Raw genomic sequence first — 25,730 nt, forward strand, 5'->3', positions numbered from 1 at the left:
GGTCCCTAAACGAATCAATTAGAAGGTAGCGTGGCAGGCTAAGAAAAGGATGTATGAATTTGGGGGGAAATAGGGCACAGGTGGATATATGTACAATTTTAAAATTTTTTTCTGATTTCCCACTCAAAAAGACTCATGATATTTCTCTTCACCAAACTACATAGGCTTTCTTGAAAATACCTCAAAATCTGAGAAATAATAAAAGCAAAGAAAAGGAAGTTCCTCTCTTTGATTACATATAGAATATTACTAACGGTGAAATTTTCACTGTGGATTATAGCTCCTGAATATATAAATTAAAAAGCCTGGGGAACTTCTGGAACTAATCTGAATTTTGCAGAACCTTAGCCCATATTCCTCTGCTTTGAATATAGCTATTCTCATTAACTCTCGCTGAGAAAGAGCAAGAACCTCAAGGAATATTTTTCACACCTTAATGAATCCCTTTTTTTTTGTTTATAATTACACACAATTTTTAAAATAAGTAAATATATTAACACACTAATATCATTTTCAGCATGCTTCAGCAATGGTAACATAAAAGGCAAATGCTAATTTCCCAGTTGAGAAATGCAGAGTATGATGGTGGTTGAAACAATGAACAGCAAAAGAGAGATAAATAATCCTGCCCTTATCCAGACAACGGAAACCAGGAGAAAGTGGTAGCAATATGAGTCTTATCCAGACAATGCAAACCCAGAGAAAATGGTAGCAATATATGAGTCTCACTCCTTTCAGAGATAACACTAAAAAATGTGTTCATTTATTTCAGCTCTTCCCAAATGAAACTACAGGATGATGGGAGCCTAGCAAACCACTGCTTCCACCTCTCATAACTACTTTAAGAGTGTGCCTGATTTTTTAATTGTGTTCTGAGACATCAACTAACCATATTTCTCCATGTAGTCTAGCCTAATTTAGACTAAACTCTGAGAATCTATCAAGTACATTATCTGCCAAATTATTTAGCATTTAAATGGACCTGAGATAATACAATCCTCTTCTTTTACTAGTTTAAAAAAATTAAAGTTAGAGGCCATAAATTTCAAGTTACTTTCCCAAGGCACTGTAGTGACAAGAATAAGTTTAGAATATCAGTGTGCAGAATACTGCATGATGATATGATATTCACGGCACATTATCAGCCTCTTCTTCTATGAATATATAATTTTTCCTAGGGAAGAAAACATATTTCAAACATTGTCAAAGAAGTTGTGCATCACATATTCCAAATAACTGGTGCAGTAACTCATGAAGTTTCTGGGTTCAGCACGCATTTCTTACTGAGGGAAAGAACCATAACTGACCTAACTATCCAGAATGCCAAGATTTGAGTCCTCCCATCAAACAGAGCTAAGGCAATAAACCAAAGCCTTACTGGAAATAAAAGTATAATTTAACACATTTTGAGAAGTAAAAAAAATGTTTATCAGCAATATAATTGTGAAAATGCAATCATTTTAATACATTTATAGTATATTAAAATTAATTGCCCAATTTTGAATTTGTACATAATACTGGAATAACAGGGACAAAGCTTGAGGAAACCTTTGCCTGGTGGGAGTATATTTTCTGTGGAGAATTTAAAAACAGTAGCATCAGTATCATTATGCACTGGAAAGTCTAAAACATGTAAAAGATAAAATATTCCTCCTTTAAAATATCTTTTGTTGGTCTAAGTTCTAAACAATTATTTTTGAGTTTTAACAACTGAGATTTTATTGACTTTCAAATTAGCAAATATTTATCTTTAATTCTTTAATAAGCATTATATTCTACCCAGAAATAGAACTGGAAAATTGCAGTTATACCATTTACCCCTCAATTGTATTGACTCAGCTACACTTGCCTATTTTGGGAGTAAGAACTCAAGTTTATTTTTTTTCATTTCTATAATGACTGCATAATTATTCTTTATTATGACTCTACTACATAAATGCAAGAATTAGTATCTCAAAATTTTGTTGAAACTAATTAAAGCTATTTTAAATCCTAATAAATTTCAGATGATTTTCCATATGTAGTGTGATTTAATATTAATTTTTTTGGCAGAAAATTATTTGACTTCCTAGACATTTCAGAGTTGCCAGAAAGCAATGATTGGTTTTAACCAAGTCATTGACAAATTTGCAGAAGTGAAGGTCCAAAACATGTATAGTGTTATTAGTTACTACTGTGATAAATCATGAACATGTTTTCCCCTTTCTTTCAAAAAGTACATTGATGTAAATAAAATATGCTATTACTTTTTTCTCTCTCTACAATTCGTTTCCTGTTGCTACTCTAAAATATTACCGTCAACTTAGTGACTTAAAACAATATAAAATTTATTATCTCAAAGTTCTAGATGTCAGAAGTCCTAAAAGTGATGTCTCTGAAGGACTGTATTTCTTCTAAAGGTCACCTGGCATTTCTTGGCTCATGGCTCGTTCTTCCATCTTCAGTACCAACAAATAATATCTACAGATCTCTCTCCTCTCCTCTCCTCTCCTCTCCTCTCCTCTCCTCTCCTCTCCTTTCCTCTCCTCTCCCCTTCTCTTCTTTTCTCTCTCTCTCTCTCTGTCCCTGTCTCTTTCTCTTACATCCCGTCAAAATCACATCTTAACTATGACTTGACCCTATACCCTCCCTATTACAAGGGCTCTTGTGATTACATTGGACCCATATGGTTAATCCAGGAAAATCTCCCCATCTCAAGATCCTTAACTTAATCGCATTTGCAAAGTACCTTTTGCTATGATACATATTCAAAGTATATGCTATATTCAAAGTATATTGCTATAAAGTAACATATTAAAAGGTTCTGGGGAGTAAGACATGGACATCTCTGGGAAGCCATTATTCTGTCTACCACACGTACATATGTACTGTAATGTTTTATATATATATATATGTATTTACTTATAGCACAAACATACATATTCATACATGTTTGTATATATATAATCAAGATTTTTATTATTGTTTTCTGGAAATTACAATTCATTATCTCATTTGATTATTTTGATTAAAAATAATCTGCCATATGAAAGAAGAGGGATGTTACAAATAATCCTCAGTGTTAAGTATTCTAGATACGGCATTGGTAAATAGTCTGCTGTTTGTACCTTCTTTTAAGTAAAACAATTCTAATAATATTCATGAGAGCCATTTATGCCTCACTTATTTTAGTTAACCTTCTAAGTCAAATACTGTATTCGTAAGCCACAGATTTAAAAAAGTAAATTCTTACAAAAACTTTAGTGTACTCATAAAACATTTTTTGAATTTAAGATTGAAAAGAGAAGGTTAGCTGGGTTATGTTGTGGGTTTTTCAACACTGATACAGTATCCACTGACCATTTTGATAGAAATTAATTTTTCCTTTTTTTGACTTACCTATTTAGAAGAATATATTGATAACCTGCTTTTATACAAATTGGTAACCTGCTTTTATATAGTCACAGAGGGGTAGCAGGATGCATTTGGTTAAAACAAAATTCCTAATGGCACATGTGGAAACACTGTTTTACCCCTGTCTTACAGCAACTCAGATTAATGAACAAAGAACAAATAGCTGACACATAACCTACCCATGGGAGTGCCAACGCCATAACCTTTGGAGTCTATAAGGCCGCCAATCTGTGTCAGGTTACAGTTCCGCTGGGTAACAAACTCGATGGTTGTTGACTCCATTAGGAAAGCATAATCAGAGGTGAGGACTCGCTGGATTCCTTCTTCATTACTTTTGACCAGCACTGACTGCCTTCTGCTACTCATAAAGGCCCACATTTTGTCATACGTGGAGATTTTTGATTTCTGAAGAAAATAAATATAAGTTGGTCATAAGAAAGATATTCCTTAGTTTCCATGTGGTCCCTTAATGTTTAGACACAATGGACTACATTTATTTTACTTGTACCGTCTTAAACAATATAATTTTTAAGGGAAATATATATACCGAAAAAATCTGAATCTGTATAACGAGTTTCTCATAGCAATTTCTCATCATATTTCTAGGTATAGTATAGATTTATTTAACAAATATATTTTTTAAAATCTTAATGTTTAAAAATGCATCTCAGTAAATCATAGAAAGTTATACATATAATAGAAAATAAATGATTTATAAGGAAGTTCTTTGTTCTTGTCTCTTACCTGAGTATTTCATATTTGTCAACATCTCTTTAACAACAAATATAGAAGAGAGAAACACTGTACTCAGATTGAAACTGTAAGACTACAAGAGTTTGTTTGTTTTCCCCCAATTTAGGTTAACATAACACAGATGCTACATTAACCCCCAGGGATACACACAAAAAAATATAGGTTGAAGAGAGGAGCAGAATGTGTTACCAATAAGGATGTTACAAATAAAGATGTCTACATTTTCACTGAGAAAAAATTTGATCACCTCAGAACTTCTTTAAGCTGGACTTCAGAAATCTATTCTTCAGGCCTACTAAATAACTAAAGATTCCCGGACCAATACAATTGAATAGTGCTTATATCCAACTGAAAATTATGAGTAGGGCTTTACTTGAATTTCATTACTAAAAGAAGAAAATAGGTTTTGTTCAGAAGGTCCTGGTAGAACATAAACAGGAAAAACGTTAGCATCTGCTCCTTGAAAGTTCATATGTGAAACCCTTATCGTCATTTAATTATCATACAAATATCAAAAATAATCCTGAAGTTATAAACACAGGAAGGATATTCATCATACTGCTTGCATGATCATAAAAAGTTAAAACTCTTTTCAAGCAAAAAGATATGGACTTTTTTTTTACAGTTTAAGTATGCTTTTATTTCTACATGTACAAAGAAATAAATGTGATATTACCACTATTTCCACTACAAGGCAGGCCCGCAATATTACAGAGAAAAATCCTGGCACTGTTTCAATGATAAAATGGAAATAAGTACCTTATGATTTATTAGGTAAAAGAAAAAGGTACAATGAGTGCTCTATAAAGACAAGGACAGAATCAGGGCTGAGACTGGGTAGAAATCCAAACCTTTGCTCTGCAGTGAAACACTGAACATGCCTGTCTCATTATCCCAAAGTGCTGGGATTACAGGTGTGAGCTACCATGCCTGGCCAAGATAATTATATTTTATAATAGTGCATTAATTCATTCATTGTGAATATTTTGCTGTAATCCATGTGGTAAACACATCAAACTTTTTTTTTTTTAATCACAACTGAAAACCAAGCAACTTTAAGAAATGTTGCTACTGTATCCTTTACAAATATAGATAGTTTAATTTTAAATTACTATGAATTATCATATTATTTCACATTTGAAATATCTGGTCTACAGTACTAAGTTAATTGGTGTAATAAGTTTACAAAACATATACCCACTTAAAATTCTTGAAATACTTTCCAGCACTGATTTTTCATTTCTCTAAGTATTTCTACTTAGATGGCAAAATATATTTAGATAGAAAAATCACCCAAAGTGTTTTAATTCTCATAATAAATATGAAAGCCCAATTTAAGAAATATGATTATCTGCTGGTCACCTACCAGGAAATAGGTAACTTTAGAATACACCCTCACTCCACAAATGTCCAGAAATAGTCAGTTCTACATCCCTTTCAAAGCCAAAATAAATATGGGTTTAAAAACAGTAGAATTTATTGAAGGGATGCTTTAAAAAACAGATTGTTACAGCCTGTCTCTGAATAGAATGATGACTCCCCCATCCCACCCAAGCAGGGAATAGAGGTTTTATGCTCTGGGAGGAAGCAAGAGCATGCTGGACAGTTGAGCCAGGGAAGACCATATTAAAACCAGAAGAAATAAGTTGAAATCCATAACCAATGTGCAGACCAGTCAGCCTTGTGCCTGTCTTCATTCGTATACTTCCTCCAGAAAGAACAGAAATTTTTTTCAAGCAAAATAGATAGTATTAATAGTAATAATAAAGAGTCACATGTATAAATTTTAGTATGTGTCAGATATTATTCTAAATTATTTGCAAATATTAAAATTTTTAATTTTTATAAAAATATGTAGGTATTTTCATACCCCTTTTATAAACAAGAAAACCAAAACACAATGATGTTAATGATTTGCCTAAAATTACATGGCTACCTACTGGCAAAACCATGACTCAAACATGAGAAGATTACCTACAAGGTGCATAATCTTAATCAGTGCACTACACCAACTCTATCTAAATATACATTTCATGGATTTTCTAACTAAATTACCCACTACATACTCCACAGTGAAACTCAGTTTTTTCAGCTTTGAGTAAGCACCTAGAGTTTGCAGTGAGCCTTTTAAAATCTATTAAATATGATCAAACAGCCAAGCATAACCAGATATTTGAGTACAGCCTCCAACTGAAAATATAAAGACTAAAGCAAACAGAATGGCATAAATGATCCTCAAAGTAGTAAGAAATATTTTACAAATGCAACAAAATAAAAACTCAAAATGCATTCTCATGCATTTAGAACATCAAGAACTCTCTAATATGAGAGAAAGCACTCAAGAAATGCTATCTTGGATATGAACTTGATAGGAGGGATAACTGAAGAAAGTATTCTTCGGCTGGGGCACTATGAGTTAAGGAACAGAGTCCTAGAAAATGATAGCAAAATAAATAAGGAGTAATGAAGGTGACCTGAAGCCTTCCCTCAGCTTTTTAAACTTGGGACAGGCTCCTTCCGACCTCCAGGCCCCGTCTTAAGCTCACTCAGTCCTTTATGTGATTCAGATAGCCTAAGCATCAGGGTATTTTCCCTTCCTTCTCATAGATAATTTACTTCAGATTTCTGGTAATTGTAAATTCTTTGTTTGTCCCTTTTACATGTAAATCTTTTTTAAAGGCTCTTGGCAGTTTTTCAACACCAGACTGTCTTTCTAAAGGGCCTGGAGCCAACCCTTTGAAAGGTAATCATCAAGAAAGGGAGGCATCTCCTGTAACGTGTATACATATGTAACAAACCGGCATGTTGTTCACATGTACCCTAGAACTTAAAGTATAATTAAAAAAAAAAAAAAAAAAAAAAAAAAAAGGAGGCATCTTTATCTTCTAGTCTCTGTGGAAAGGTAGAAACATAACTTCAGACAGAGGGTCCCTTGTTCCAAGTTGTAGAACTACTTTCTGTAGTTCATATCTCGTATCTGACAAAGATATGAGAAAGTTTATATATCCTTTGGACAAACCCAATTAGCAAACACATATGGTCACAATCCCCCATACCTACCCAAATGTTGTTAAAAACTCCTTCACTCTTAAAAACTCCCAACCCATCCTTTAAAACTCTCCAGAGTTTCAGCCCAGTTTAGAGATTGAGTTCTGATCTCTCTCTTCCTTTTTGGAATAGAAAAGTCTTCTTTGTTGGTTTAGCTTTTCCCAGTGCAATTTTTACTTTCACAGAGCCAAGTTACTCTTATTTAAAATACGTGTATCACCATACAATACTACACAGTCATAAAAAAGAACAAAATCGTGTATTTTACAGCAACATGGATGCAGCTGGATGGAGGGTATTATCCTAAGTGAATTAACACTGAAACAGAAAACCAAATATTGCACATTCTCAGACATAAATGGGAGCTAAATATTGAGTACTAATGGACATAAAGATAGAAACAATAGACACTATCCCAAGGGCAGAAGATGAGGGGGGCAAGGGTTGAAAACGCACTGGGGACTATGTTCACTACCTAGGTGACGTGGTCAACAGTACCTCAAACCTCAGCATCACATAATGTATCCATGTAACAAACCTGCACATGTATCTCCTGAATCTAAAATAAAAGTTGAAATTATTAAAAAATTTAAAAATAAAATAAAAATAATAAGTAAAATAAAATATGTGTATTGAATTACTTTTATGCAATAGGCACAATTTTAGACACTGACCAGGGTCCAGGTTTCATAAATAGTTAACACGCAAGAACAAAATATGCCTTAACCATAGGAGCAGTGAGAAGTGAAGGCAATTATGAAGCAGATTGGATATGGATGATGAAATCAGATTTGCATTTTGAAGGGATCACTAAGACTACAGTGTAGAAAGACCATTTACAAGCACATAGCATCAGTCTAAGGAAACAGTACTTGGACTCTGGAGATGGCGTTGGAGAAGGAAAGATATCCAGAAACTCAAGGGGTATGTATATGTGTGTGTGTGTGTGTGTGTGTGTGTGTGTGTGTGTGCGCGTGATTCATAATACTTGGTAATTATTAAAATATAAAAAATAAAGAAGAGGTTTAGGTTGAAAAAGTCCTTGGTTTCTGGTTTAAACTTCAGCATTACTGACAGAGGGAAAAAACTGAAAGAAGATCAAATTTTAGGGGAGAAAGAGTATACCTAGTGAGTTGGGGACACATGAGGAACATTCAAATGGATCTGTAATATGAAGATATATATCTAAGTCTGGAGTTCAGAGGGGACATCAAAGCTAAACATGTAGATTTTTTGATGTCATATTAGATACAATTGACCAAGTAGTGGATACATGTGGAAAAAGACAGGAGAGGAAGATGAGATGAGTACTAGCATGAAGGCTTGCGGAATTTTGAATTTCACCAACTGGCATAGGAGGCTGAATCTGCTAAGGAAACGTAGAAAGAGTAAATAGAGAAGGAAGAAAATCTAAGTACTGCATGCATTAAGGCAAGAGAAAGTTGAGTGAGGAAGTGGTCCCTTGTAGTGATTTTACTAAAAAACCACAAATGATGAAAACTGAATAATTTCCTTTGGATATGGCAACAGAGAGTTTCTTGGTTATTTTAGCAAGGGCTAATTGAGGGGAGTGAAGCTCTTAGAAGTCACAGCAAAGTGGATTAAGAAAGGATTTGAGGAAAGTAAACTGGTAGCAGTAAGTGCCAAAAAGAAAAAAAATAAATAAAAAGTACAACTCTGAAGATGAGCAGATCCAGGAGAGTAGACAGAAGAATATTTTGGTTTAAGTAAGATTTTAAAAGATTGAAGAGATTTGAGCATGTTTAAATGCCAATAGGGGGATGTTTCAAAAGAAAGGAGCGGTTTAAAATGTCAGACAAAGAAAGAACAATCAATAACGCAAAGTTCCTTTGACTAACATCTCCCCATTTCCTCCCCTCAAATGCCTGGTAACTACTATTCTGCTCCCTGCTTCTACGAGTTCAACTTTTTTTATATTCCATGTATAAGTGAGATCACGTAGCATTTGTCTTTCTGTGCCTAGCTTATGTCATTTAGCATGGTGACTACAGTTAACTATTCTGTAAAATTATACTTGGAAGTTGCCAAGAGAATAGATCTTAAATATTCTCACCACATACACAAAAATATAGGATAATGGCTATGTTAATTAAACTGATTATGATAATTATATATATATATATGTATGTAGATATAGATAAGACACCAGGAAAGACTCAGGAATTGAGACTCAGCCTGACTATGTGCGTAGCTGCTGTCAAATTTATTAGGAAAGACTCTCCAAAACTGTAGATATATACAATTTTTATTATTTTATTGAGGTCAACTGTACCTCAGTGAAGCTGAAAAAAAGAAAGTAATGTTCCTAATAAGGTGGGTCTGAGTGGAATAAACGAGGATTTAAAACACTGCCATTGGCTTGACTTGTGGTTTGAAAATATTTATATTAAACACCAATGGGGTCATCCTTCCGCTGTAAAATATATTGTATAAGGAGAAAATAAGAAGGCTCAGCTAGATTTATTTTTAATAAAGCAGAAAGTTGTTGAACATTCTCAAAGTTAAATAGATTATAGGAACTTGAAAGGTAAAAATCAATAAATGGGAGCTGTACAAGTTAAAGAAAAGGAATAAAAATGCACTTAAGATCAGTGAGGAGGTAAAAATGAAATAAATAATCAAATATTTCTATGTTGAATATGAAAGTTGTATGCAAACTGACATAGAAGAAAGGAAATAAAGTTGCAGTATAAACTAAATATTATAGGTGGAAAACAACGGGCCTGTTGGAGGAACTATCTGTAAATACATTTTGCTCCATCTCCTGTGACAATGGTTAGTGTCTTTCAATGAAGTAGATACTGATCATTGCCAAGGGATCTGATTAGAATCAAACATAGGGACTAAGCTGATCAGCCATAATGTCCAGTCTTTGAAGGTCCTCTGGCCGCTGTGATGAGAGAAAGTGAAGACTGAGACAGAATACCAGGAAAGACTCAGGAATTAAGCACATCCTTGCCCTGTCCATGGCTGCTGCCAAATTTATTAGGAAATACTTTCCAAAAGAATGTAGTACCTAAGAGAAATATATAATGTAAAAGACAGGTAGTAAGCTAAGTACATCATAAAATAATTTTCCATTAGCAAAGAATTGAGGTAACAACAAATTACAGGATAATAAAGAGCTCAACTTGAGCGTAGCCAAGTAAAAGATAAGAAACAGCTAAAATATTTTTATTTCCTTCACAGTTGAGAGAACTAAAGCTCCTTGCTTTAAAAGAAAGTGAAAATAGATAAAATTTATGGCATCGTGATTTTACAAAAGAATTTTAATTACATAAAACCTAAAAACACTATAACTTATTTGACAAAAATTTAAAAAAAAAAAGGTTTCTTAAGTATTATCCTTATAGCTATATTATACAGAGTAATTAGCCAGATAAAGCCAAGAAAATCAGTTAAATAATGTCTCAGAGATATTGTATGAAATGTATATGTAAAAAAAGGGCACTATAAGAAAAATGCGTTTTTAAGTTTTTGTAACTTAACTCTTATTTTGCCACTCAACTTATCTGCCACTGAAAATACTAGAATGCATTTCTATTTTATTCCTCCTTTCCTTAATTCTGCCCCACATTAAATAAACTTATTTTTCTATGTTACATTAGATGGACTTGGAGTGTCAATGTTTAGCAATGTTTGTTTTATAAAAATGCCGAAATTTGTAAGCTGATTTTTTTTTTTTTTTGCGACATCAGCACAAACCAATAAAATCAGTTCATAAGACACTGTCTGCTTATGATAGCAATTTTTATGGACTGTGAAACATCAACAAAATAAGATATTTTTGTCAAAAATGAAATTTAAAGGAATAAGAAATACAACCTTTTTTAAAATTCACAATTGCCAAATAATTTTGTGCATTAAAAAGAGCATACAATGTAAATATTTAAAATATTTTAAACATACATCTAACAATTTAAAACTTATAGACATTTTAGTTTAGCTTCTGCTAGAACACCAAATAAAGTTTGCAACCTGGAAATTATTTGGCTCTTTGCAAGTCTCAAAAGACTAACAAATTTTAGGGTAAATTTCTTTTCTGAATGATTTAGTGAACTGGTAAAATATCAATGTAAGAATAGTGCTCTGCAATTTTGTTTTGAATTTCTCCCAAAATATTATGAAAAGCTAATAAGGTAAGGTTTACTCTTGAAACACTTGCATAGATCTTTTCTTTTACTGGGAGCAACATATTTGACAAATACTAAGGCATCTTCTTTTTAAAGATATCTTTGGCCTAAATTATAGTAGGTACACAAATGAATTCTTCTCCTTCGTTCATTTTGTTTGCTGTCAAAAATAAATTAAAATTTAGAAACCATCTTATGCTCATTGAACTTGCTTTTATAAACCTGACTGTCTAAAAGTGATAAGAAAATAGCATTATCAGTATTTGTGTAACATTTTGAAGCAAGGATTTAGAATTAACTTTTTAAGTATCTTCTACAGGAAAGTTTTCTCCATGAATGAAATGTAAAACCTTTAACATTAATTTTGTTTTAAATATCATAACAACAACACATCAACCAAAGAAAATTGAATACTGTTTTGTAATATGTTTTATTATACATAATAGAAATGTTGACTTCAGCTCAGATACGTTAAAAAGTTAATCAGGTGGTACAACACCCAAAATATCTTGAAGTAATCTGAAAAAGACTTTCTTGTTAACAAATTCGATTTCTTTTGAATTAATAGACATTTATAAATACAAGTTTTATCTCCTAAACAATAAATATGCCAGAATTAGTTTAACATTGTTATATAGATTAATACAGCAAAATTGATAAAAGCAAATAGAGTGATTTCTGACTTTTTAAAATTAACAATGTAGATTTTGTGGTACTTGGTACTTACTCAAATTATTCTTTTTGAATAAATTTCACATGACCAATTTTGTTTATAATACTAACTTAAATATTTGGCTATAATAATAATACTTATTTTGTTATGAAAAAGTTACATGTAATAAGCCCTAATGCCATAGCAAGGTCTCCCTTGGTAAAAGAGATTCTGGCTGAGATTTCCATTTTAATTTTTTATTACAGAAATAAATTACCAACAATACTGGAACATATGTGCTAGGTAAGAACAGCTGAGCCCTATCTGGACTCATCTGACCTTGGTCACTAGGAAATTAGAGTTAATTCAGGGAAGCAAGACTGAAGCCATATGTGGTTCATATCAAAGGTGGATCTGAGTCCAGTGCAGTGATCTGAAAAGCATTCAGTTGTTAGTAAACCTGTCAGTCCTTGGGATAATTCTGGCAGTGTTATCTCAAGGCATCTTTAATCTCTTAAAACAGGATATTTGAAGGGAAGGACAATGAAACAGAGAGAATTGCTCTTCTCAATGTTACTGTGAGTTAATAGAGGAATAAAAGAGATCAAAGTGACTAAGCATAATATGATAGGCAGCAAGTTTAGTATCATTTGGTGCAGTTAAAGACAGTTATCCTTTTTAGGTAGTTGAAACAGCAGTGGATAGTTCATTGTGTACCATTCCAAGTCTCTCATAATGAAGATTCATTGCATATTATCTTTTAAATGAGATGTCTTCAACTTTCCTGATCAAATGTTTTATTTTCTTATAAATAATAGCCATCAAGAATATATTTTACTGTCATGTGGCCAAACTGAAATGAAATTAAGAAACTTTACTACACTGGGTCAATGAAGGACCTTGGATAAGCCATAATTTATTTTCCCTACCTAATGTAATAAAAAGCTTCTTTAACAATATTGAGGAAGTATTGTGATAAATAAATGAGAAAATTCATCTAAAGCTATTTTGACAGGCCATAAAGCTCTGTAAAGATAATCAGAATTTATTCTCGTTGCTTGTTTTACATAATCAATCAAAAGAGAAGCACAGTACTTGTACACACGATGACTTTGGCATATGCCTACTGTCTTCATATATATATGTAAGTGTGTATGTATATGTCTTTACCATTAAAATAATTCATAATTTTTTAAGGATATGGAAACTTATTTTCCCCTCTATTGGTATTTAATCACCCTAGTAAGCAAGAATAGAAAAAGCACCCTGAGCTTTTGCTGAGGTAGGAGCTTTAACCAACATGACCCTTAAAGCCAAGCCTTTTCAGGTGAGGAGACTTAGAGGCACAAAAGTTTTCTTTTAAAACTCAACTTGTTCTATTTCATAATTCACTAGAATATTCATTCATTCATTTGATCTTTCATTTTAATATATATTGACCACCAGCTTGGTATATATGACCATGCCAGGCACTGTGCGTACGTAGATTTACCAAAAACAAAACATGACCCCTGTCCTGGAAAAGCTTAAAGTCTTATAATGCATTACAAGTACACTGAGAATTAAAACATATCACAATATGAATATGTATAAAGTAATTAATGACTATATTAATCATTAATTTGCAGCACATTTTAATTAGGGGTACAATTTAGCAGAGGGGCTTTGACTATGCTGTTTTCTCTAGCTGGAATGCACTTTCCCTGCATATCCATGTGTCTCACTTCTCCACTTCCTCCTGATGTTTGCTGATACATTACTTTTTAAAGATAATTTCTAATATTTACCCTATTTAAAATTAAAACCCTGGACTCACCATATATATACCTTATCCTCCTATTGTATTTGTATTCATACTTCTTAATGACTAGGTAGTATATTTTGTTTTTCCTCTTTACATTTATTTATCTGTTCAGTTTCTATCTCTACCTGCTAGAAGAAAAACTCCATTAATGCAAGGATTTTTTTCTATCCTTATAGCTCTTGTACCTGGAACAGTATCTAGTATATCATAGATATCAATAGATACTTATTAAATAAATTTTAGAAATGAATAAATGAATGACTAGATGCATACAATGAAATTATTCCTATCATGCTGGACTTTAGAACACAGGCATATTACTTTCAGCTGTAACATTACCAAGCTAAATGATTTGTGGTAAGTTTATCTCTCTAGAAGTCAATTTGTTCAATTGTGGAATAAATGGATTAGGCTATATAAATTCCAAGATATTTTTCAGTGGAGATGGTCTATATATCCATTAATATTTATTTATTTTTGTTTTTTGTTGTATTTGTATTTATAAATAACATATATATGTATAGATCATGGCACATGTGATAATTTAATATGGTCATATAATTTGTAATGATCAAATCAGTTTAAGAATAACTAGACATGTACTTCTTTTTCTCATATTCTGTTCATGGCTTCATTCAATAAGAAAAAAAAAATATATATATATATATACACACACACACACACATATACATACCTGACCTAGCTTTAAAGCAAAACAGAAAGATAGCCACATTATTGCTCTACATAAACAATTTTAAATTCTATTTAATTTTAAGTACAGCTTTAATATATTAATGAAAAATCTATTTCACACTCCACATATATCAAGAATGGGAAATGTGTCCTTCTTTTTTCTTTCCTACTTCTAAATCACACATTCCACACTCCTCTTGAAAGCAAGAAAAGGTACAAAACCTTGTTCTTTTAAGGTTCGTACCGTTCAATATTACTACCTGATTTATTTTACTACAGTCTTCTATTCATTTCCTGGATACAGATGTCTGCTTCTCCTCAGTGATGAACTAGTAAATATTTAACAGTTGTCTCTCTGGAAAAGGAAGACTTGCCCTGATTTGTAGTGTTTGTTGATTTTTATTTGCTTTATTTTTACTTGTGGTACTTGCTGATTTTATATTTACTATTAATGATTTCAAGCTGCAGGTATTATGTCAGTCAAATCATAAAATTTCTGTAAATTTATTTCCTGAAAGTCAGTACAAGTCATTTCCAGCATACCGCTGTTTCTCCTTCACCAGCTTGAAACTGGTAAGTCACTCAGAGTCGTTCACATAGAGTGCCCTTCACACAGGACTCAGAGTGACTTGTCAGTCATTCAAAATCATTACCAACACTTTTCTTAGTGCTTCAGCCAATCGTGGTCACATAATGCTATTTTCAACACCGGGATTTATTTTACTTTCAAAACGAACTACTCAACTTTCCTGCTCTATGATTTTAGACTCTTTTTTCTCCCCACTTTGTTTATTCAGTTTCTTTACTGGTAACTTTTCCAATTCCACTGGAGCCTCATGCCCACTAAAGACCTACGGTCTTACTATTCATTAGATGTTTCTACTTTTTTATATTATACCATGTTCAGATGATTTTTCCATGATGTATAATCTGAATATTACTTTTGCCAATATCTTAAACTCACTAAACTCTTTCTTTCCTTTGAACTGTTTAACCCAACCCAGTCCTAGAGTCAACTATCAATGTCTTCTGAATCTGAAGCAGCAAAGCATTGCTGGAAAAAGTGGTACTAATAAGAGTGAAACTGAAGTACGTATTCAACCCTGCCCAGAAAGCTTAGTATCTCTTTCAACTTATTATTTACAACGTCAATTTCAAATTGCTCCTTTCCTGACACTCAAAACTTTCTGTGGACTCAACTCAATTTTAGTAGTTGACTTGGGTTTTACTTTACAGAGAAAAATAAAACCATTTATGGAAACACACTCAAAAATCAATCCAAAACCTTCTTATATCAAAGACCGTCTGTCACAATCTCTCCTCTTCTTCTGTTTGTTACCCTGCAAGCCACAGCGAATCCTTCATTTTCTGCTTTAAATTCCATCACATTCTTACATTATTTACAGGAATCTTATACAATTATTTATTTCTTTTTTTACCACTCCCTTTTTACCGACAACATTTAAACATGTTCAAGCCTTTTAGGTCTTATTTTCTTTCCTCTAGTTAGCATACTTTCCACAGTAGTTATCATACTTTCTTTCCTTTCACAACAGAATTAATCAAAGAATTTTCTTCATGATTTCATTTTCTTATTTTCTAATTAGTCCACTAGATTCCTTAGTGAAATAGATCTGAGAAAATACACCAATGATCACCATACATTTTAAATTTAAATTAATTTTTTTGGACACAGGTTACTTGGCCACTCTCCAGCATGCCATTCTCTTAACCACTCCTGCATTCTTGCAACACTTTAACAACTACTCTCATCTCCACCACTGTCCCTTTCAATCTGTTCACTACACTGAGCCAGCATGGTTTTCCTAAATCTCAATCTTGATCATATCAACTCTTCCTTCATTAACTCACTTATAAAGCTCTATGTTACTCTTAAGACAGAAAACATGGCTCTCTATTATGCTAAAGATTAAAAAAGAAAATAATGACTGATGACAAAGCTGTAGCAGGCATAGCTAGTTATCTACCCATTTGCTCCATAAATATTTGAAGAAATGAATGAAGTGATCAGATCAAGTGATGAAGATACAATGGCAATGCAACACTAGATTATAAAAAATATAATATTGAAGGTGTATCTTCAGAAAAAAATCAATAATGCATCTTTCTTAATTCTGACAGTGTGAACTATGCATAAAGTTATTACAGAATAGCTGAAGGAAACATTCAAATCAATCATGAAAATTGATCTGATTTCTTTTGCATTAAGATAAGTTTGTTTGTTTGTTTGTTTGTTTGTTTTTAGAGACATGCTTTCACTCTGTCACACAGGCTGGAATGCAGTGGCACAATCATGGCTTACTCACATTTGGATTACCAAAATGTAAGGTACAATAGTATGCAAAACTAACTAGTAAACCAGGCTCTCAAAGTGTAGTCACAGAAAATGTATGTGTGTACCTGTGTGTATATGTTTATATTTAATTAGCCAATTTTATCAAATTTTAGAATAAGAAATAACTACTTCACTTAGAAATTAGTCATGGTTTTAATTCATTAACAATTGTGTATGGAGTTTTTTTCATGATTTATGGACTCTGTTTTGAAATATTACCCAGTTATATATACATAAGTTATTTGTTAAATTTTTATATATAAATATATATTTGTGTGGGGGGGGTTATATAGACAGACTCATTTAAAAAGAAAAGAAAAAGAATGAATTTTAGGAACCAAGAGAACTATGCTTGATAGAGGCAGTGAAGTTTAAAAATAATATAAATTATTTATATTAATATGTAAATCTACCCTTGAAAAATCAAGAAAATGTTGGTATATTTATATCCATAGTTTTTTTATTGTTGTTGTTTGTTTGTTTGTTTGCAAATGTATTAGCATCCTGGCCACGCTGTGTTTGAAACAAGTGAAGAAAGGTCTATGCTACTATTTAAAACAAAACTGACTCCCGCTCACAAAACCAACTTTTTAAAATTCAAAATTCATTCCAGATTGGGTGAAGTTTCAAGGACACTTTAAAGAAATTATAATTATAATTCAACCTTCTTAATACATAAGAAGGGGAGCTCAGCTGTGACTAAAAATGTATGAGAATTAGATATGGATGAATTTAAATTTAGTTAAATAAAAGAAACATCACCTGAAAATACAGGGCAAAGTGAAAATTGAATATAATATAGGAGCCTGAAAAAATACTAATAAGCCTGTGAAAGAACAAACAGTAAAACTCTAGGACATCACCTCTATTATTATTGATGGGTTTTAATATTTCACTTTAAATATTAACTAACAAACTACTAACTGAAAGCTATTAAATAGCATTAGTGAAAACAGTATTAAATATAAAAATTATCTGCACTAAAAACTAAAGTTCAGTCAACATAATGTAGATGGATAATTTATTTGTAATATATGTACATAATTATTCATCTTGTAAAGAGTATTATTTTAACCATCTATTATCAGATAAACTAAAAATAAGGGAACTAGTTTACCCTCAGTTTTCCATGAAATAAAAATTCAGTACTCACATTTATTTCATTTCCTTATAAGGATTTTATAAAAACAAAGGTTTATTTACTCTGACACTTAATAACTAGGGAAGCAATGCCGGTAATAACAACATCTTAGACTGTAATACAATAGAATTTGAACTTTTACTTTAATTATTTGTCTTTATCATTCAGATTTTCTATCCTTCCTGAGAAAACAAACATAAAATGTGAAATCTTTCATAAAAAGTATTATTATTTTCATTACAATGTTTCTTACTATCGTTACTTCTCATATGAGTTTTGTGACCATGTCTAGGAAGCACATAGTTTTCTATAGAATGAAAATTTAAAACAACTTCTTTTTACATGAATATTCTCAAATATATACATATAAATTGCTCTTCCATTTTCAAAATAGTCATTTTATTTTAAATTTGCTTGAATGTTTCAAGTTCCTCTTTTGAAATTACCTTCAGATGTTATACTGTTTCTTCGGAATATCCTCATTAATAACAATTCTAATATTAAGATAGTTTTTCTTTTTAAAAAATGTCACAATATTTTAAGTAAAATAATGCATAAGTTATATACTATTTTTGTTATTGTTCTAAAAGCAGGAATAGCTATTGACAAATATTTTCTGATCAAACTTTTCCAAGGCTTTTGAACCTTCACCTAGGCACATCTATGATCTTCTTTATAAAATCCAGTTTTAGCAAAGAACCCTGTTAAGTCAGTTTAGCAAGAATTTCCCATTCTTAATGTCCAATGACCTAAAATATCTCATTGGGTTCCTCATTCTTCATCATCCCGCAAGCGATGTCTGATCACCTTGGCCTGTCTTCAGCAGAATCTTCTTAGGATGGTTTAGTCAGAATCTCCTTACCCTGATGTTTCCTTTTAGTAATTTTTCACCCACTGAGCCCCAGTCTGCTCCATGGCTATAAATTTCCACTTGCCCATGATATATTCTGAGTTGATCCCAATATCTCTTCACTACTACAATATCCCATTGCAGTGATGCCTAAAGCTACAGCAAAGTTCCTGAAGAAAGTCTGCCATACAATGTTTTAACATGTATCACTGATTATTTTTTTCTTTAACACTATAAATAAAGCAATTAGTTCTTGTGTCATAAGCAAGGGTGTCCTAAAAACAATTTCAAAATGAAAGGTCTAGGAGTTTTCCTAGCAATCATATCAAAGACAGGACCCTGAGATACTTCCTCTGTGGAATGTCACTTATTTCCTGTAAGCACTGTACATTATTTCTAGACAATATAGTCTTTTTAACTTAAAGAGGATTTTTCTTAACTAAACATCGTTATTTATAAAGCAGAAAACAATATTTTTTTAAATCTTGCATCTATCTGAAATGTTTTTAACAACTGTATGGGTAATACGATGATAAATTAGATATTTCCATTGATGCACAAAGAAATCATGAGCATAATACACTAAATATGAAATAGACAACCATTAGACATTTCATAGAAGGAGATCTAGAAGTAATTAGATGATTAATTTAAAAAGGGATATATAAAGATGATTTTAAAAGATTAAGAGTAGGCCGGGTGCGGTGGCTCACGCCTGTAATCCCAGCACTTTGGGAGGCCGAGGCTGTCGGATCACAAGGTCAGGAGATCGAGACCACGGTGAAACCCCGTCTCTATTAAAAATACAAAAAATTAGCCTGGCGCAGTGGCGGGCGCCTGTAGTCCCAGCTACTCAGGAGGCTGAGTCAGGAGAATGGCATGAACCCAGGAAGCGGAGCTTGCAGTGAGCCGAGATTGCCCCACTACACTTCAGCCTAGGGGACAGAGCAAGATTCTGTCTCAAAAAAAAAAAAAAAAAAAAAAAAAAGATTAAGAGTAGATATGTCAAAGATAATTTATTAGAAGAGAGCAATGCTTTTGCTGTGATTCCCAATACTCCTTTGCCTTGGTTGGTATATGTGTAAAAATAAAGCTTATAATCCTAAACTGGTTGAAAAGTGATAAACTGAAAAGACTGACACAAATCCCATACATAGGTTGACACGGAGAATGCTTGTACCTCACACAGTTAGGAAAGCTGAAGAGTAAATGCCCGCCTGTGAAAAATCACTGCTCTCTTTTCTGGAAAGGCAGGGAGGTGTCTGAAAACTCAGGATAAAATGTCAGCATCTGAGTAAGAATGTTAGTCTGGGGTGATTGTGATAGTAACTTTTCCCAAAAGAGCATTTGCAGTAGGAAGAGGAAGTGTATTTTACAGTTAGCATAATTTCAGCATTTGCTGAGGTAGATGTCACAGCTACTTCACAAGAGCATTTCTGTTGATTCTAAAAAAGCTGCAGATGTCCAGGAATGCTGCCTTTGGTAATGCGGAGTTTCCTGTAACACCATCCATCTAAAAGATATCACGTCAAGGAGGTATCAAACCAGATGTTAAAGACAAGTTTTGAGATGGCAGTTTGTCTGACTCTAGCCTTAAATTTCAGCTTATGCATCATTTTGACTTGATAACAGTAAGATAACTGCTAGCATAATCAACTGACTTGCCAGAGCAAATGCTAGTAACAAAAATCTATTTAAATAAAGCCAAGTCAAATTGTATCTATTTTTAAAAGTTTATATAGGCAAGTGAAAACAGTATAAAGCTATGATTTCAAACCCCTTCTCAGAAAAAAAATAACTTAAAATTTTATTTTAAACAAAATAAAATGCCATTAGAATATCTCATAGAATATTTTGTATTGCTTACTTTTAGAAAACAAGCTGCATTCTTACTACAATCATTAAACATTAAGATTTCATTGGTCTTTCCTAGCAACATTGCCATTTTTTAAAATACTGTTTCCAGTGCAGCATTTAAGGAGTTCAAAAGTCTTTATTACATCTTACCAAGTGAGAAAGGTGAACAAACTGAAGAGTCAATAATGCTTCTTAGATCTTTTAGAGAAGAGATATCACAGGGCAAACTGCTTCCCCCAACATTAGAGAGCCAGATAGATGGATATAGAGAACCACAAATTACTGAAGCAGATATCCATGAGCAGAAACCTCAATGGGGACAAGTACCATTGAGGTGGAAAACCCTAAACTGATAATTGAGGAATTGCTGGGTGCCAGAAATTGGGGAACTAAAAGATAAACTCTAGGGGAATCCAGTAATGGTGTAGGACCTGTTTTTAAATACTTCACAGTACATTTACTGTCCTTTTCAACAAGGCCAGTCCTCAGGAGAAATTCTTTTACCAGAGCCTAAATTGCTGGGGTTATATCAGAGCCTAACCTATTTGGTGAGAAGGAAAATACCCAACTCAAGCTCTCTCTATTCTTCCATGTAGTAGAAGGGAAATACACAATTCCAGTTCCTTCCAGTCATTCTGCCTCACCTGAAACAGAGAAGGGGCCTGTGAGGCACTCGTGAAGATTGTAGACCAGAAGCAGAAGCTCACCAAAAGCCTGAGATCTAATAATAGGACTGGAAAAAGTTACACTCCCCTTATATCTTCCCACTACATTATTAATAGCCTATTTGCTACAGTTACATTTACCTAGTACCTCATGTCTGCCTTCCAACAGAAAGTTATAAGGCATACTAGAAGGCAAAAAAACAAGTTTGAAGAGACTGAACAATCATCAGAACCAGAGTCAGACATGGCAGTAAGTTTGGAACTATCAGCCCAAGAATTCTTAAAATCTATGGTTATTTTTCTGTGGCCTTCATGGAAAAAGTAAACAACAAGCAAGAACAGATTGACAATGTAAGCAGAGGGATAGAAATTCTAATAAAGAAATGCTAGAGATCAAAGGCATTGTAAAGAAATGAATAATGAGACTTTCACGGTTTTAGTAGTAGACTGGACACACCTGAGGAAAGAATCACTTAGCTTGAGAATACAACAATGGAAAATTCTCAAACTGAAAAATATAGAAATATACTGAAAAAAAATCAGAACACAATATCTAAGAACTGTGGGAAAACTGTAAAATGTATAATATATACATAATAAGAATAGCAAAAGGAGAAGAAAGAGAGAAAGGAACAGAAAAAATATATGAGGCAATAATGCCTGGAAATTGTCCTCAAGTTAATGTCGGATATCAAACTGTATATCCAGAAAGTACAGAGAACACAAAGCAGGACAGATAACGAACCAAACCAACCAAACATAAAAAAACTACACCTATGAATATCATATGCAATTGATATGGTTTGGCTTTATGTCCCCACTCAAGTCTCATCTGGAAATGTAATCACAAGATATCAAGGGAGGGACCTGGTGGGAAGGTGTTTGGTTAATAAGGACGGTTTCCATCATGCTGTTCTCATGGCAGTGAGTGAGCTTTCACAAAACCTGATGGTTTTAAAAGTGTTTGACAGTTTGCCCTTTACTCTCTCCATCTCCTGCCACCTTGTTTGTGTGGCTGTTTTATTGCCATCATATTTTCAGCTGTTTATTATGCCAACTTGTTTGTGTGGTCTAAATATACAAGTGTGTTTTATAGTGACTGGTAATTGTCTTTCCTTTCCATATTTAGTGCTTCCTTCAGGAGCTCTTGTAATGCAGGCCTAGAGGTAATAAATCCCCTCAGAATTTGCTTGTCTGGAAAGGATCTTATTTTTCCTTTGCTTATGAAGCTTAGTTTAGCTGGATATGGAACTCCTGTTTGGGAGTTCTTTTCTTTAAGAATGTTGAATATGAGGCCCCAATTTCTTCTGGCTCATAGGGTTTCTGCTGAGGTGTCCACTGCTAGTCTAATGGGCTTCCTTTTGTAGGTGACCTGTTCTTTCTCTCTAGCTGCTTTTAACATTTTTTTTTTCATTTTGACCTTGGAGAATCTGATGATTATGTGTTTTGAGTGTAATCTTCTTGTGAAATATTTTGTGGGAGTTCTCTGCATTTCCTGAATTTGATTGTTGGCCTCTTGAGCTAGATTGGGGAAGTTCTCATGGATCATATCTAGAAATATATTTTCCAAGTTGCTTTTATTCTCCCCGTCTTTTAGGGACACCAATGAGTTGTAGATTCAGTCTCTTTATCTAATCCCATATTTCTTGGAGGTTTTGTTTGACCCTTTTCATTTTTTTTATTATTCTTTTCTGACTCTCCTATTTCAGAAGAACAGTCTTCAAACTCTGAGATTCTTTCCTCAGCATGGTCTATTTTGCTGTTAATACTTGCAAATGCAATATAAAATTCTTATAGTGTGTTTTTCGGCTTTATCAGATTGGTTATGTTCTTTCTCTATACTGGCTATTTTATCTGTCAGCATCTGTAATGTTTTATTGACTTTGCTTCTTTATATTGGGTTTCAAGGTTCTCTTGAACCTTTGTGATCTTCATTCCTATTCATTCTCTGGATTCTATTTCTGTCATTTTAGCAATCTGAGCCCAGTTAAGAATCCTTGTTAGACTACTAGTGCAGTCATTTGGAGGAAAAACACTGTAGTTTTTTGAGTTGTCAGAGTTCTTGTGCTGACTTTCTCATCTTTGTGGGCTGCTGTTCCTTCAGTAGTTAAAGTTGCTGCCCTTTGGATTTTTTTTTCTTTCATCCTATTTGATGACCTTGGGGGTTTGATTGTGATATAAGGTGAGTTCAGTCAACTGGCTTCATTACTGGAAGATTTAAGGGTGCCAAGGCTCAGGTCAGGACTCCTGGACTGGATTTTCTAAATCTGGTTGGAGAACCATTGATATTAGGTCATAGCTTTGATTTCTGGTTCCTCAAGGTTAGGGACCTGCTGCAGCAGAGGCACTGAGGTGCTCCTGGACCACTGATCACGATACTCTGAAGGGTGGTGCCAGCCAAAGCACTTCACAGGGCAGTGGTAGTGGGATCTGTAATCATTTTCATGCACCAGAAGCAGTGGCGGCAGCAGCATGGTGGAGTTCATGCTTTTAGCTGCTGTAGAGTGCTAGTGGGTGCCAGGGTGCTGGCCTCTGTGCAGGTGTTGGACACAGCAACAGTGGCAGTATGATTTGGGGGGCAAGGGCCATGATAGCAACTGTTTGTGCATCTGTACCGGTAGTGGTGTTAGCAGTAGGGCAGGGCTCTGGTGTAGGATTGTGTGTGTCTACACATATCAATACTAACCTTGAATGTAAATGGGATAAATGCCTTTAGTTTAAAGGCACAGAGTGGCAAGTGGATAAAGAAGCAAAATCCAATGGTATGCTGTCTTCAAGAAACCCATCTCACATGCAATGACAGTAATTGGCTCAAAATAAAGGGATGGAGAAAAATCTACCAAGCAAGAGAAACAAATAAAAATGCAGGGGTTACAACTCTAATTTCAAACAAAACAAACATTAAATCAACAAAGATAAAAAAAGAAGGGCATTAAATAATAGTAAAGGGTTCAATTCAACAAGAAGAAGTAACTATAATAAATATATACACACCCATGATAAGAACACCTAGATTCCTAAATCAAGCTTTTGGAGATATTCAAAGAGACTTAGATTCCCACACAATAATAGTGGGAAACTTCAACACCTCATTGATAGCATTAGACAGATCACTGAGTCAAAAATTAACAAAGATATTCAGGACTTGAAAGATATTCAGCAGTTGACCAAATGGAGCAGATAGACATCTACAGAACTCTCCACCCCGAAACAACACAATATATATTCTTTTCTTCTACACTTGTCATATACTCTAAAATCAACTATATGATCAGATATAAAACAATCCTCAGCAAATGCAAAAGAACCTCCCTGTCATACCAACCAGTCTCCTGGACCACAGCATAATAAAATAGAATTCAAAACTAAGAAAATAGCTCAAAACCATACAATTAAATGGCAATGAAACAACATGCTCCTGACTGACTTTGAGGTAAATAATGAAACTAAGGCAGAAATCAAGAAGTTCTTTGAAATGAATGAGAACAAAGATATAACATGCCAGAATTTCTGGGACACAGAATTTCTGGGACATATTTATAGCACTAAATGCCCACATCAAAATGTTAGAAAGAACTCAATTTAACAACCTAACATCACAATTAAAAGAACTAGAGAAGCAAGAGCAAACCAAGCCCAAAGCTAGGAAAAGACAAGAAATAACCCAAATCAGACCTGCACTGAAGGAGACTGAGACATGAAAAACTATTCAAAAGATCAATGAAGGCAGGTGTGGGTTTTTTAAAAAAATAATAAATAGACCACTAGCTAGACTAATAGAGAAGAAGAAGAGATGATCCAAATAACAATGAGAAATAATGAAGAGAATATTACAGGAATACAATGAATTACAGGAGTACAACTTTTTAAAAAAATTAATAAATAGACCACTATCTAGACTAATAAAAAGGAAGAAGAGATGATCCAAATAACAATGAGAAATAATGAAGAGACCCCACAGGAATACAAATAACCATCAAAGACTATTTTGAACACCACTTTGCACACACATATAAAAATCTAGAAGAAATTGATAAATTAATAGATAAATTTCTGGACACATACAGCCTCCAAAAACTAAACCAGGAAGAAATTAATTCCCTGAAAAGAACAAGAATGAACTCCAAAATTTAATCAGTAATACGTAGCCTATCAACCAAAAAACAAGCCCAGGACCAGAGAATCACAACCAAATTCTACTAGATGTACAAAGAAGAGCTGGTACCATTCCTACTGACACTATTTCAAAAAATTGAGGAGGAAGCACTCCTCCCTACCTTATTCTATGAGACTGACATCACTCTGATACCAAAGTCTGGCAGAGGTACAACAAAAAAAGAAAACTTTAGGACAATATCCTTGAT

At 33.4% G+C, this 25,730-nt stretch overlaps 1 protein-coding gene across 6 annotated transcripts in view; it reads right to left on the reverse strand.

Moving 5' to 3' along the window:
- The window catches only part of GRIK2 (glutamate ionotropic receptor kainate type subunit 2), a 700,667-nt gene that overhangs the window by 31,916 nt on the left and 643,021 nt on the right, over positions 1 to 25,730 (reverse strand). For all 6 annotated transcript variants that reach the window (XR_012433589.1, XM_005552268.4, XM_074037392.1 and 3 more), the window contains one exon: positions 3,573 to 3,798. Coding sequence is in view for 5 of the 6 variants with exons in the window: in XM_005552268.4 (XP_005552325.3) it covers positions 3,573 to 3,798 (226 nt within the window). In the remaining variant the exon portion in view is untranslated. The remainder of the gene's footprint in view (positions 1 to 3,572; positions 3,799 to 25,730) is intronic.

Source organism: Macaca fascicularis, chromosome 4 (genome assembly GCF_037993035.2).
Source record: "Macaca fascicularis isolate 582-1 chromosome 4, T2T-MFA8v1.1".
NCBI classification, from domain to species: Eukaryota; Metazoa; Chordata; class Mammalia; order Primates; family Cercopithecidae; genus Macaca; species Macaca fascicularis.